Raw genomic sequence first — 16,261 nt, forward strand, 5'->3', positions numbered from 1 at the left:
ACATTTTGTTGATGTGAACAGACTCTAAACCTGTGGACAATCCTTTTGGAACTGGTTGTTAACTCCCTGCAGTTAGAACTTCCCCCCTTGGCATACAGCTGCCCGACACCACAGCTAGCAAGGACATGGAGGAGACAGGGTGCTTTGACAGCTGCACTTTTGTTTCTGGCTCCCAACACTTGCCCATGGCAAGCATCAAGAGGCTTACCTCCCTCTGCACCCCTATTGCCGACATTTGCCATGGACAAATGCTGGGAACCAGGAAAAAGTGCGTCTGTTAAAGCAGCCTGTCTCCCCCATCTCCCTGCTAACTGTGGTCGGGCAACTTAGCTCTAAATGGGGTGGCGCCACCTCTGACATCAGAGTTAGTGTCACAGGTCACCTAGAAAGATGGGACAAAATACATGGGTGATTCTTTAAGAAACATCACAAATGAGTTAGAAAGTAGAAATGGAAATGGCACTTTTACCTCTGCCCACGGACTCATGTGAAAGTAAACTCCAGAATCTGTTGTTACAATATCTGCTCCAGATGATGCCACGGCTGATGTATTATAGTCTTTGTAGTATTCGGTCTTCTGCAATAGCTTTCTTCTGGGACTGCAATGTAGTAGTAATTTTGAAATAGTTGAAATTGCCCTTCTATAGGCAACACTATCAAAGGGTTTTAGTTAAACAGCAACCGTACTGTAGTATTGTTCTTGTGAAGGCAAGGGGTAGGTGAGGTAGCTACAGCGTTTGGTTCTTATAGTGATGACACATAATTTGGAAGTGTCAGGTAGACAGTTTACTTACTCTACTTGAATCCTATGTTCCTCTGTATGTTTTGCCTGTTAACAGGCAGCAATAGAATTTTAGCTTGTGAAAAAATTAGACTTCACAGGCATGGCTGTCATTTAGCCCTTGAGAATATTGCTGTTATTAACACCAAACCCTTCTACAACCTAACCTCCTACTGTGCTATGCAGTTTAACTGAAAATGATAATGCTTTATGGTCAATTTTATTAATTCTTTAAATAAAAAATGTAATATTTGGATCAATGCTGGAGATATGAGAGAGAAGAGGGCACAGCGATACATATTTGGTGGCCTTGCTCAGAGCTCCAACAGTTCTGGAGGGAAGTCCACAGTATAATATTTGATGCCTCCACTTATTAACTTGATTATACTCTAGCCCAGTTCCTTCTCCACCTATCCTATCAGACTCTGACTTATTAATTAAATGAGTTCAGTTGAAGTGTGAATCTGGATCCCTTTACACCCCAATACAAGCATTTTAAGCACAACAGTACCCGGCAAAGCCTTTTTCTGACTCTAGTAAAAGGGTGCCTTTCTCCGGGAGCTGGGGAATTCAGAGTTGGATAGCAACAATATAGTATAGCGTTCTTCTTTATCCTGTCCTAACTCCATAACCAACCCCTTCAATATGTCCCTTTATGCCTTTTCCGACTTTTTTATTCATCTTCCCTCTCTCCATTCCCTTTTTTTTTCTTATCCACCCTTCTACCCTCCCACCTTATACTATTCCATCCTAAATTCCTTTTACATCTTCAAGCCCACAAACACTCTTTATTTCTAGTCCTTGGATGATGGGCCTTATTTGCTATTTGGATTAAAGATCTTTTGCTCATCTATTAGGATCTGTAACCTAGACAGTCCTTTTCGTTAGACCCTTAAGTCCTAGATACATAGAGCATGGGATTATGTGCTCCACTTAATATGTGGTTGCTCTCAAAGGACCAGTTATATCTGTCAGACTAGATGTCTAGAGCACCCCACCCCCTTACATCAGATGTAAACACCCCCCCCCCCCATCAGAAGTAGAGTCCCCCACCCTTCCATACATCACAGCGCACCCCCTCCTTACCTGCTGCTACCAGGAAGAAGCTGAGGGTGAAGCTTGGAAGCAGAAAGTGCAAGGTCCAGAAGAGGGCTGGAGTCAGCTGGCACATTCTGGGTATGAGGTCTGAGGGCCACATGAAATGGCCTGGTGGGCTGGTTTTGGCCCACAAGCCTTGTGTTTGATGTGATCTAGAAGATGCCTTGTGACCTGCCGCAATAACTACCTGCTCTTGTCAACTTTTCCTTGTAATGTCGAATACTAGACTTTTTATCTTTATATCTGTACCTGAAAAGTTAAAGGGATTGTAAACCCTTTTTTTTTTCTTTTTACCTGCTCTCTGCAATTGTTTTGTACAGAGCAGCCCCGATTCTCTTCTTCTGGGGTGCCCCGCCAGTGCTCCAGGTCCCTCCTCTTCATCGGGTGCCCCCACAGAAAGCCGCTTTCTCTGGGGCACCTGTGCAAACTCGCTTTCAATTCCCGCTGCTGTGTCCATTGACACAAGGCTTACTCATGATTCCTGCTGCTGTGTCCATTGACATAAGGCTCGCTTCCGATTCCCACTGCTGTGTCCATTGACACAAGGCTCGATTCCGATTCCCACTGCTGTGTCCATTGACACAAGGCTCGATTCCGATTCCCGCTGCTGTGTCTATTGACACAAGGCTCGATTCCGATTCCCGCTGCTGTGTCCATTGACACAAGGCTTGATTCCAATTCCCGCTGCTGTGTCCATTGACACAAGGCTTGATTCCGATTCTCGCTGCTGTGTCCATTGACACAAGGCTTGATTCCAATTCCCGCTGCTGTGTCCATTGACACAAGGCTTGATTCCAATTCCTGCTGCTGTGTCCATTGACACAAGGCTCGCTCATGATTCCCACTGCTGTGTCCATTGACACAAGGCTCGCTTCCGATTCCTGCTGCTGTGTCCATTGACACAGACAGCGGGACTCGGTCCCACCCCCCGCTCCGGTATCACTGGATTGACAGCAATGGCTCCTGCTGCTATGAAAATCTGTCCAATGAGGAGAGAGACAGCGGCTGGAGCACATTGTTGGATCGGATCGGGCTCAGGTAAGAAAAAAGGGGGGGGGGGTGTCAGGGGGGAGCTGCAGCACAGAAGGTTTTTCCCCTAAAGCATAGAATATATTAGGCTGTATGCGCACCTTGGCGTCCGGGGGTTATGGGCGGAATCGCCATGATTCTGCCAGTGATTCCCGATTCGCCGCAAATCGCGGGATGCGCTTGTGATCCTGTTACCTTCAATGGCAATGGCAATCAAAGTAACGTGATCACAAGCGCATCCTGTAATTTGCAGCGATTGAGGAATCCTGGGCAGAATCGTGGCGATGAAGCCTAAGTGTGAACGAAGCCTTAAGGTGAAAAACCTTGAGGCTTTACAACCACTTTAACCACTTGCCGGTCAGCCCCTATACGTCACGAGCCTGTGAGGCTCTGGGGAGCGAGCGCGCGCCGCCGGAGGCGCGCTCCCGCGTGGTCACGGACCCCCCCGCGCGTGTGACCGGCGGACCCGATGTCCGCCGGTCAATTGGCAATCGTCGGTGGAGAGGGAGAAAGGCAGGCGGCTAGTGTAAACAAGCTGCCTGTCATTCTCCCCTGTGTAGAAACAGTGATCATACGGTTCTACTATGTAGGACCGTTGATCACTGTTCCTACAGCTCAAGCCACAGCCAATCACAGTTAGAATCACGCCCCTAGGGACACACACCACCCCTCCCTCTCAAATAAAGTTAACCCCTTCACTGCCAGTGTAATTTTACAGTAACAGTGCATATGTATAGCACTGATTACTGTAGAAATGTCACTGGTAACCCCAAAAGTGTCAAAAATGTCAATCAAGGGTCCGATCTGTCTGCCGCAATGTCACAGTACCGCAAAAAAATTGCAGATCGCCGCCATTACGCGTTAAAAAAAAAACAACAAAAATTACAAAAATCTTTCCCTTTGTTAGTAAACGCGATAACTTTTGCGCAAACCAATCAAAATATGCTTTTTGCGATTGTTTTTCTACCAAACATATGTAGCATAAAACAAATTGGCCAAAAATGTTAAAAAATTTAGATTTTTACATTTTTTTGGGGGGGAATTTCATATAAAAAAATGTGAAAAATATTGTTATTTTTGCAAAATTGACGCTCTTTTTTTGTTTATAGCGCGTGATCAAAAAATCGCACAGGTGATCAAATACCACCAAAAGAAAGCTCTGTTTGTGGGAAAAAAAGGACGTCAAATTCGTTTAGGTACAGCATCGCACGACCGCGCAATTGTCCGTTAAAGTCACGCAGTGCCGAATCGCAAAATACCCCCTGGTCAGGAAGGGGGTAGAATCTTCCGGGGCTTAAGTGGTTAAGATAAAATATTCACAGAAAAAAATGTATATATGACAAAGAATTTCCAGAGCACTATCTAAATATCTAAACCTACTTAGCTAAAGATAGAGCACAAGTAGTTCCATCTTGTTATAATATTGCTGGCAATTTACAATCTGGCACACAGTGGTTACTCTTTAAACCATTTTGCTACTATCAAATCATTGGCAAGCACATGTTTTTACATCATTTATGAGCCCTATATGCCTCTGGCTGTGCTTAGTGCAGCTTTCCTACCCATATTCTTTAGGGTTCATTGAACCATATGAGAAGGGTTTCTAAACTTGGCACTTGGCTGTTTTGCTTTGCACAGTAGAATCAGCAAAAGAGCAATGAACAAAGGTTTATCAATATGTTTATGTAAATATATTTTATAAAGTGTTACATTTAAAAACAGTTCAGATACAGAGTTTTCAGTGATTTTACTCACACTTTGGGGTCTCTTTTCTCATTGTTGCACTGTATAAAGATAGGATTTTCTGGCAAGTAGCATTCACTAAGTGAGATGAAAAACAGAATGAGTACATCCATTAATGTAGTCACTACACTTTTTTGTGCAAATTGTTTGAGCTTTGAGATCTATGCATTAAATCAATATACAGGTTAATGTGGGAGCTGTCATTTCTGATTTTCTCTTTATTCTCTGGACTGATATTCTGTCCTAGTAAGAGACTCCCTGGCACATGCAGTATGGTGTTTGTGTTTTTATTTTTACTGTCTGCATGCTTTTTCTAGTTTAGGGATCTTCAAACTTTTAAGTACAAGACCCACATCATATATTTTACAAATATTTACAGGTCAAAAAAATCAGTTCTATAAATTAATGAATCACATTTAAATAAATAAATTAAATAAATGAAAAAACATCAGTAAAGGAAGCAAAGAAATTTCAAATTTTGAATTTCAAAAAAACAAATTTGAGCCCATCAGAGTCCCCACTTACATCAGAGTCCCTATCAGAGCCCCCCTTTTATCAGAGTCTCCATCAAAGTCCTTCCTACATCAGAGTCCCCTTTCTTTTACCACTTAAAGACCAGGCTTTTTCTGGCACTTTTTTTTACATGTAACAAAAAATTTTTTTTTGCTAAAAAATTACTTCGAATCCCAAACATTATACATTTCTATTTAAAGCAGAGGCCCTAGAGAATAAATTGGTGGGTTTTGCAATTTTTATCTCACACAGTATTCGCGCAGTGGTTTTTAAAATGCAATTTTTGGGAAAAAATACACTTTTTTGAATATTAATGCAAAAAAACAGTACATACCCAAAAATGTTTAAAATATAAAAGATGATGTTACGGCGAGTAAATGGATACCAAACATGCCATGCTTTAAAATTGCACACACCAATGCAATGGCGACAAACGACGTAACTTTTACTATCCATAGGTGAAATTTTAAAAGCCTTTACAGCAGGGGTGCCCAACTCTCTGATGTGTCCTGCAACCTCCTGCTCTGGGATGGCGAGTTGGCAAGTCTAAATTGTGGGTTGCTGACCCACCATCCCAGAGCATCAGTGTTGTGAATGAAGCCAGCAGTAGAGGAAGCAATGCTTCCTGTATAGCGACAGCTCCTGTCAAAGGGGGAATGATACCAAATCCACTCTGCCTGGGACAGCAACAGCCAGCTAAACCTGAATGGAAGACTGTTATTAACGGTAAGTTTATTACTAAAGTCATAGTGTACAGTAATACTTTGGTTTGCGAGTAACCTGGTTGACGAGCATTTTAAAAGATGAGCAACATTTTTTTTTTTTATATTTTGCCTTGATATGCGAGCGCTGTCTTGATATACAAGCAGTATTACACTCACAATGTTAAAGTGGTTTAGTACAACAGATTATACCTTATATCAGAGCATCTCCTGGAGCTCACAGGACTCCTTGTCTCACTGCTCTCCCCGGCTGGCGGTGCCGACGCCAGCCGAGGAGTCACGTGAGTGCCGGGAGATGCTCTGATACAGTATAGGTAGAAATTGGCATCTTTTATATACAGCACAGGCACAGGGACACATAATGTTATTTAACAGAGGGGATGGCATGCTTATATGGAACTGTATTATAAATATGATAGCAGCAGGAGGGGAGGATCGTGGAGTTGACAGAGCTGACAGAGCTAACAGGCAGAGGAGGGAGGTACAGTACTGTATTTTGAAGTTCAGGTTGATTTGTTTCATTTTTACAGTACACTTTATACTGTATTTTGTATTGCCGTAATCATTTTTATATGAATACATTGTTGTGGAATGAATCATCTGAGTTTCTATTATTTCTTATGGGGAAATTCGCTTTGATATACGAGTGCTTTGGATTACAAGCATGCTTCTGGAACGAATTATGCTCGCAAACCAAGATATTACTGTATAAATGGGCATATCCGTTCTGCAGTGGTTACTGGGCAGCACTGAGTCATAGACTTCTGTTATTACTTGTGTTTGGTGCGCTTTCAGAAAATGCACCACACCCACATGATATAATAGAAGTCTATGGTAAAGTGCAGCTAACCTACAGGAATGCCACAGATGCACTGCGCTGCACCCGTTGTGTGGGTAAACTGCAGCGCTTCAGTGTGAAAGCAGCCTTAGGCCCTTTTCGCGTGATCGGTCTGACCCAATTGGACCCTCCATTCACCTCTATGGAGCGGCAGATGTAAACAGACTTGTGTCCATTTAAAACCGCCTACCTCCAATCCGATCAGCTAAAAACAAAATAAAAGGGGATTTGTCCCCTACCGTCTGAGAGGATCGGATCGCAGGCCCATAGAGTAGAGTAGGCTGTGTCCATGTCTGCTCTGCATATGCAGAGTGGACACGAACCTGTCATCAGCCCGCTATGCTCATTGTGGACCATGACCAGTTACCAAGTCGCTTAAGTGGTCCTCGCTCTTCAAAAGGTTGGGCACCCCTGTTTTACAGGTTACCACTTTAGATTTGCAGAGGCAGTCTAGTGCTAGAATTACTGCCCATGATTTGACGTTCGAATGATCACTGTCTGCCTGCGGGCGGGACCGACACGCGCGTTTCACCTTTGCGAGCAAGCATGGGGGACGAAGGGGACGAGGGGAACTTTAATTCATTTTTTTAAATTATTAAGTTACCCCCGATACAACCACTTGAAGTCAAAAGATGTTCTAGGTAGGTGATTTGGTGGCAAGTGGTTAAAAGCCCCCCACATTGGAGTCCCCTCTTACATTAGGGCTCCCATAAGAGCTCCCTCTTACATCAGGGTCCCCATTAGAGTTCCCCCACACATCAGGGTCCCCATTAACTAACAGATCGCCTGCTGATCGGAGCAGAGGAGGCGGATGACACGTGCTGTCCTATTACAACCGACCACCTCTGATCCGTTCTGCCTAAATGGTAAAGGATGGAGTCCCCTTCCATTTTTAATAGGACACTCTAGGGCAGGGTGCACACCATGGTAATGCATAACTCTGATCCATGGCAAGCAGCATGCAGGGCTGCCCCCAGCATTCAGGCGAGGACGGAAGTACGCCTCCTCCATACCTCCTCCACCTCCTGTCCTCTGCTCCACTGCCGGAGCAAAAAGGTTGGGTTCTGAATTGAAGAGGAGACCATGTGATTGGGGGCGCTCTATGATGGGGGACTGTGTGATTGGGGGGGGGGGGGTTCTGTGAAGAATACAGCATAACAGCCCAGTATGACTTACCTAGTACCATTATCCAACATGAGACTAGTGAACTGAAATATGTTTGTTGTCCAAAACGCCATGTCATCAACACCACCCAGAAAGTATTCATGGAATCGTTCCTCCAAAAAGGGGGATTTTGTAGCATACGTAGTGTAGAGCTACAAAGCAATCAAATGAAACATACTGTAACATTCCCATTTGCATAAGAACTTATCATCTGGATATTATTCTAATAAAGTAGAATTACCTTAGAAACAGCAAAATATTCACCATAGCTAAAAACAAAAAAAAACATAAAACATCATTTATTTATTAAAAAAATACTTTTTTTTGCTTATGCGACTGTAGTGCTGTGCTCTACTCACACTTGCAGGAAGAGGATGTACATACAGTCAATGATTGTTCTCTTGTCAATGACTGTCTCATTGTAGAATTCTTCATATATGTTAAAAAGGTCCTTTACGGGAATATACCTAGAAACAAGAGCTAATTCAATAAGGCAAAAAGGAATTGGTGGGGTCCAGTTACCAATAGCAACCACATGGCAAATTATCACTGCTTTGTACGGCTGTGCTGAAAAAAGCCATGCAGAGCAAAACAACAGGACTAATTCAATCGTGACTCAGCCAACAGCTTATACCTAATTTGCTCATAGGCAGATTGAATATTAGCTGGTTTAGCAGGGACCGGCCTAAATTTGATCAGTGTTTGTCTGTCCATGTTTAGCAAAAGTCAACTGTCGGATGGACAAGCAGGAAAGCTTTTGGCTTTTTGTTTGTGTAGATCATGGAGGAGATTGTTTTTTTTTTTTTTTCATTCAGCCCACTGGCTAAATGGGGAAAAAAATTAACCATCTAAGGCCTGATGCCCACTAAAAAAATAAATAAAAAATACCTAGTATTACGGGGCATGAGGAGATCCAAAAGCATCCAACATCACTCCTAAACACCACAACAGAGCAGCGGGGGAGCATAAGAAAAGTAAAACTAAGTTTCTCATGGAGATACCATTATTTTGAACCTGTTACTATGCATTACGTATACAATACATTGGCAGTGGTTATTTTGTAAAGCATTGCACAAACTTTTTGGCACTTAATAAATGCTGCATTCTAATGATAATAATAATGTTGTTTGTACCAAGCTTATGGCCTTTACTTTATGAGTCGGTTCACACTATGGCCACACGACTCTGTACTACTTCGGGGGCGACTTGTGAAGTCCAGTGCACCGCGACTTCGGCGCGACTTGCACAGACTTCATATAATAAATGTCTATGCAAGTCGCTCCGAGGTCGCCCCGAAGTAGTACAGGACCCTTTTTTTAAGTCGGAGCGACTCGTGTCGCTCCTATTAGAACGGGTCCTGTAGCAGTCAATGGACCGCGACTTGTCAGGCTGACAAGTCGCCTGACAAGTCGCGCTGGTCTGAATCGAGTCTATAAGTTATAAGGGCTCTTGCAAACGGGCCAGTTTTTTTATTTTACATTTTTTTGCATATGGCTGTATGCTGTACACGTTTACAATAGCACAGCCATATACTTGGGTACTGCAATGCTTAGCCACCCATGTCAACGTCAGGCTATATACTACACCTAGACAGAGGAAATACACATGGCCATTATATTGAACTGGCTCATCCCAAGGATACTTATCTTACCATACGAGAACTCTTTCTTTTTTTATTTAGTTGCATATAATTGCAGTCACCAATTCTGACAGAAAATAGCTTAAAGTGGTTGAAAACCCTTACATCTACTCTAATGAAGTACTATCATCAGGTGATACACAGGGATGAAACAAAGCCTCCTACATAAGTTTTACCTGTTTATCTTTAAGCATCTCTTCTGTACAGTCTTCCAAAATACAAATTTTACACAGCATCTCTCAGCTCTGAAAAGCAGGATCTGAAGTCTAACGAAGCAGAATTCAGTGATGAGAGCTCTAAACCTTGACTTGAGGAAAGGGACACGCACAAATACCCACAGTACATGGGAACATACACAGCTGTGGCTGTCAATAACAGGCTGTGTGCCAGAGCTCAATTCCCCCATCAATATCTCTTTGAGTCAGGAAACGCTGTCAGAAGTGACTCATGCAGATAACTGAGGAATGAGGCAGCAGAGAGAAATCACACTCAGTGCTGTGGATAGAGACAACTACGCAGTGTAGAAGGATCTACTTTGTTTCTATTTCATGTCTGAGGTTTACAACCATTTTAAAGCTGAACTCCAGGCATGCAGCTCAGAACATGGTTGAAATGCATATTTGGGAACGGTTTTACCTGTCAAAACATTTGTAATTCTTTGTGGCCATTATTGATAACCAGGCATGCATGACAGTCATCAACACAGTCAGATCCTAAACCTCCAGTTCAACAGCTGCACAGCGTGGTCAAAGACGCTAGTCAAAACACACCCCAGTCCTACTGATTAGAAAATGAAGGGGCAGCAGCACTCTCATAAATCATCATTCTGCTTTCTCCTGTACTGTCAGTGCACTCTCTTTCAGAAAACTTGCATGCAGCTCACCCTATGAGTTTCTGTTATGGTTTTCACTCTCCCAGGTCTGATCACAGACCTGGGACATTAAAGAGGAAGTACACTTACATCTTTAAGTTTTACCTATAGGTAAGCCTATATTAATTTGAAAGGAACTCTCACAAGTATGCCCAAATACACACTACAAGAATTCAGTAGTGCTCAATAAATAAATAAAATAAACTATACATATAATATAAATTAAAAAATACATAAAAAGTCCATTAACATGAACGAAAGAAAAGAGAGTCCATGAACTTGGAATGGAGAACCCAGGTATCCCAGTGCAGAATACAGAAACGGCACAACTTCAGATCCACCACCACTAAGTATTCACACTCCTAATCGTGAAGCTACTCACCAGGAAAAGTTACCTCCCACTCTCGGGGATCAGGCAAATAACACTCAATGTTAGCACTCTGGTCAGCTGAATGGCTATTGGAATAACAACCTCTTCATTCACCTCGTCCCGGTCAAGCAGATCGTGTGTATGAAAAATAACTAAGTCTAAATGACGAAATGCGCTTGTTGTGGCTGTACAGCATTCGAAAATAGCCGAATGACTGATGAGTGTTCCCGGATGACCAGCGTGGAGAGGGTGAGAGGCGCCGGAGACACTGCGGTCTCTGATTTTATTGAAAGCTTACTGAAAGTCTTTATAATGTGAGTGTATTATCTTATATTTAATAAAACATCATTAGTTTAAATGATATTGCACTACGTGAGGCTGCTTTATTTTTCATACACTCAATCGGCTTGACCGGGACGAGGTGAATGAAGAGGTTGTTATTCCAATAGCCATTCAGCTGACCAGAGTGCTAACATTGAGCCTTATTTGCCTGATCCCCGAGAGTGGGAGGCAACTTTTTTTGGTGAGTGGCTGCAGCAGGCTGGCTCGGCTGCGGGAGTCGCTGCACCTGTACAGCGATCCACGGGAGCGATCCCCCGGTAGCGCGCGTGCCGCCATTAGCCAGCGGGGAAGCTGATTCGTGGGGCCGATGGCCGCAATTGCTGCCGGGCCCCCGCGATCACTTCCCGTGGAAAGAGAACAGCAGTCTGCTGTAACACTGCAGACCGTTGTTCTCAGGAATCAGCACAGAGTGCCTGTAATCCTACTATTTAGGATCACAGGTCTCTGTGTTGATTCCACAAGTCCATCCCTCTCACGGTTAGAGAATACCTCCTAGGCATACACTTAACCCTTTGATCGTCCCTGAGGTAACCCCTTCCCTGCCAGTGTAATTATTACAGTAACTGCATATTTTTAGCACTGATTACTGTAGTAATGTCACTGGTCCCCCCAAAAATGTCAGTTAGGTGTCCATTCTGTCCGCCGCAATGTCGCAGTCCTGCTAAAAATCGCTGATCGCTGCCATTACTAGTAAAAAAATAAATAAATAAATAAAAATGACATAAATCTCTCCTTTAGTTTGAAAGCGCGATAACTTTTGTTCAAACCAATCAAAATACACTTATTGGGATTTTTTTTTTTACCAAAAATATGTAGCAGAATACAAATTGGCCTAAAGGGATGAAAAAATTTGATTCTTACATTTCTTTTTATATCGGTAATGATATATAGCAGAATGTGAAAAATATTGTTTCTTTTTTTCAGAATTGTTGCTGAAATGTTTATAGCACAAAAACTAAAAATTGTACAGGTAATCAAACACCACCAAAAGAAACCTCTATTTATGGGAAAAAAAAATTATATCTTTTTTATTTGAGTAGAGCATTGCATGACCGCGCAATTGTCTGTCAAATGAATGCAGTTCCGAATCGCAAAAAATGTTGTGGTCATTAAGGGGATAAAACCTTCCAGAAGTGGTTCATTGACCAAGCCAAAGCTAGAAGCTGATTGGCTACCGTGCACTCTCCAGTTTTAGTAAATCAACCCATGTGTATTTGAAACTTGTCATACAAAGTAGGAGTTTTAGACAGCCTAATATTTTAGTTCAGTTGTGCCAAATGGTGTTAGTGGGACACTTATCGCAAAAAAAGTAATAAAAAAAAAACAGTTTAAGGCTCCTATCACACGGTCCGCCTCTGTCAGCGGACTCCGTGCTGCTCAGCGGGGGATCGATCCCCGATGAGCAGGCGGACGACAGCTCCGTCTCCGCTCTGTGTGCAGAGACAGAGCTGTCAGATCCCCGCTGTTCTCTATGGGGGAATCGGATGGGAACAGACCTCCTGTCCGTTCTCATCCGATCCCATCCGATCCGATCTGCTGGAAATAGGGTTTCCATCCGTCCGGATTTCACGGACCGGATCGGAATCGGATAGCAGCGGGTTTCAGCGGACATGTCTGCCCCATAGGGATGTATGGAGGATCCAATCAGATCCGCCTAAAAAACTGACAGGTGGATCGGATCGGATTGTTCGTGTGAAAGGGGCCTCACAGACTATCTACTGAATACAAAAATGTCACATCTACTCATTGTTTAGGGATAATTTAAAAGAGCTATGCCAGCACTGCACACTTCTTCCAAAGTTGGAAGAAGACTGTACATGTTGGGGAAAAAGAGGTCATTTGGAGGGTCCTATCACTCTTTTATTTTCCTTAGTTTATGGCCAAATCAGAATTGGCTTTGCTAATTTTTATTCTTCATCTCACCATTTTGATTCCAGATAATCAAAGTCGAGTTCAAATTGGCTGAGTACATCACCACCTAAGACATAAAAGGTGTATGTTTAAACAAGGTAGTAGATGGCATTGTGATTATTCAACAAAAAGAGATCTTAGTAACATTTTACCCTGACTAGCATACCTGTTCTTAATTGTAAGAGATGTTGTACTGAAATTATATTTAAGGTTTAAGAGAAATAAGTTTACACTAGCCCATTTTCTGAAAGTGTTCTGCTGTGGATCACTTTTCAGAGGTTCTAAGCAGCCGCTGTCAGGGGTTTAAAAGGCTATCCTGCTGCCTCCTGAATGTGTGGGTTTTTTTTATGAATGGCAATTTACAATAGAACTATTGCACCACAATTGCAGACCAAGAGTTTGGCTCTCAGCTGCTCTGTGCCTTGAATGGGACAGTTTGACAGGCAGTGCCGCCTGTCAACTCAACATACTGCTTTAAATTTGCTGCAAAGCATTGTGCTCATGGCATGTATTTTAGACTTCAGGTGGGTTAAACATGGGGTGGAGGGCCCACCTATGTGAAAGAGGCCTTAAAGTTGCACGGGCTGTAAAATTGGGAAAACTTTTGAATACATGAAATTTTTAATTTTTGAGCTTTGTAAAAATGTAAGAAAAATATGCGTTGTTATGTGCCAAAGTACATATACCAATACATGTACAACCACATTACAAATAACAGTTAGGCTATGTTCACACTGATCCAACATGGAAGTCGCACAACCTTTGCCCTGCGACTTCATGTCCGACTTTCATGCGACTTTAATGAACAGGATCTGACTATGAAATGATTGCGACTTGTCCTTTGACCAATCAAAACAATTCCTTTGCTTCTGGTATGGATGAAACCTCATGCCAAACGTATTTTAAAAAAAAAAACAGCGTGCCCCCCCCCCCCCCCCAGATCCATACCAAGCCCTTTGAGTCTGGTATGGATCTTGAGGGAGAACCCCACGTAAAAAAAATGAAAAATGGTGTGGGGTACCCTTCAAAATCCATGCCAGACCAAAGGGACTAGTGTGGTCTTGGGGGAGGGGCATATGCATGTAGAAAGAAAGTGGCACTTCCAGTCTCAGGAAAGTAGAAACTTGAGTTTTATTTCTTCAAATCAAAAAGTCCAACATCGACATGTGCAAGACAAACAGGATAGCAGCAAATGCGTTTCACACCATGTGCTTATTATTTGCTTGGGGGGAGGGGTCCCACGCCATTTTTTTTTTATTTTGGTGTGGGGTTCCCCTTCATGATACTCAGAGCATAAGTCGCATGCCACAAGTCAGATCAGTTTGTTGCAACTTACATTCAAATCAATTGGCTGAAATCTTGCTCAAGTCGGACCAAAGTAGTGCAGGAACCTTTTTCAAAGTCAGACCAACAAAAATCGGACCAGTTAAGATGGTTCTCATAGGGAACCATTGATTCTGACGTGTTATGCAACTTGTGCTCTCAAAGTCGGAGCGCACGTCGGACCAGTGTGAACCGACCGGCCCTAAGTGTAACAGTGAGTATGAGGCCTGAGACATCATGTAGTAAGGAGGTGGCCCTGCTGTTCACACTCCATTATAGAAACATACACAAGTCCATACAAACTCTTTGCAGACCATTCCCTTATGAGATTTGGACCCAGAATCCCTGCACTAAATAAAAAAAAAAAAAAAAAATCTCTGTGGCACAATGCTGCTCAACTTTTATATCTATATATTTATATATAGTATATGCTTATTAAATAGTATAAAAGGTAATATTATATTTATGTTTACCAAAATCACCAACTGGATGGGCTTCTGAATATGAGCCATGAAAGTCAATCTGAAGAAATAAATGATAGAAAATATTTCTGACAGACATAAACCATATATACAGAGGATATCATCTCAAGAAAAAATATATAGAGCAGGATAAAAACAAATTATAGAATATGGGCAATAAAACATATAAACGTTTTATCACCATTATCTTACTATCAGTAGTAAAGTATTTGATAGAATTAGAAAAATGGAAAATGTGTTGTTTGCCATAGGATTGGAATAAAAGATTGTCAGATGTGTGGCATTAGATCTAATGACAAACATTTTAACCTATCCAGTCACTGGGCCTCATTTACTAAAGGAAAATTAAGACGCAAAAGACATAATGGTAAGCTTGCATTGTGGGATTGCTTTAGCCTACAGATATACATGTGCAAGTCAACTGCAAACGTTCAACTTTTTTTTAACAAACTGTACATTGATGTTCAATGTGTACGGTGTAGTTCTAGTTTTTTATTTTAATTCAACATCAAAATAATACTGTTTTGCACTTGCAAATTGCAATAAGTTGTACACTAAGAAATGTGAGTTTGAACATTCTATCTGACAAAAACAAAATACCCCCATTGTTCCGTAATTTAGTAAATGTCTAAAGGACCCATACACCATACTGTCAAAGGAAATAAGACAGCGTACATTCTGGTATTTTCCACCTTCTATTCTTTTCCACCTCTATTCCAAGAAGCAGCATAGAAACGTATTTACATGCCCTTCCTCTGGGCACAGCATTTACAGTATGTGCATGAGCACTTTCATTTTTTTCATCACTATGGCTTTTATCATTTGTATTTGATTTTTACAGTCACCTTGACTCTATTAGCGAACAATTTATGTACTGTTGCTCCTACATACTATGTCAGCTAAACCAGGGTTTTGTGGTACCCTATGGTTTTTACTGAGGTTGCTAAGGGTTCTTTGAGCTTTAAATGATTGGCCTTCCATCTTCTGGTGCATGCATAGTCCTGCCAAAACTTTGGTATTAGGTGTTTTGCGGCATTTATTAGGTGAGGCATCACCGTTTTTTTATATTGTTTTATTGTTAATTTGGTATCATGGAATAAAAAGGTTTCAGGGGTATTTGGCAATTTATTTCCCGTTATTTCCTGAATTAATTGTATTATTTCCTCCCAGAATTTATATATGATTGGCCACTCACACCAAATATGTGACATATTTCCCCTCATCCCACATCCTCTCCAACAAAGTGTCGATTTTTCATATTGATAGATATTTGCTTTACTGGGAGTTATATACCATCTTCATAAGCACTTATAATCATTGGCGGCTGGTGCTCCATGGGCTGGGGGGGGGGGCGGCAGACAGAGCACACCATACCCCCCCCCGGTCTCCGACTCACCCACCCTGGGCAGGCGGCGGCAGCTTACCCCTGCGTCTC

General features: G+C 42.2%; 1 protein-coding gene across 2 annotated transcripts in view; it reads right to left on the reverse strand.

Moving 5' to 3' along the window:
• Nucleotides 1-16,261, reverse strand: part of GPLD1 (glycosylphosphatidylinositol specific phospholipase D1) — a 74,820-nt gene that overhangs the window by 46,357 nt on the left and 12,202 nt on the right. For both annotated transcript variants that reach the window (XM_082257358.1, XM_082257357.1), the window contains exons 6-12: nt 14,818-14,866; nt 13,034-13,088; nt 8,248-8,355; nt 8,130-8,157; nt 7,901-8,040; nt 4,664-4,729; nt 470-599 (exon numbers count right to left, since the gene is read on the reverse strand). In XM_082257358.1, the coding sequence (XP_082113484.1) occupies nt 470-599; nt 4,664-4,729; nt 7,901-8,040; nt 8,130-8,157; nt 8,248-8,355; nt 13,034-13,088; nt 14,818-14,866 (576 nt within the window). The remainder of the gene's footprint in view (nt 1-469; nt 600-4,663; nt 4,730-7,900; nt 8,041-8,129; nt 8,158-8,247; nt 8,356-13,033; nt 13,089-14,817; nt 14,867-16,261) is intronic.

This window comes from Pelophylax lessonae (assembly GCF_965119305.1).
Source record: "Pelophylax lessonae genome assembly, chromosome: 5".
Lineage (NCBI taxonomy): Eukaryota > Metazoa > Chordata > Amphibia > Anura > Ranidae > Pelophylax > Pelophylax lessonae.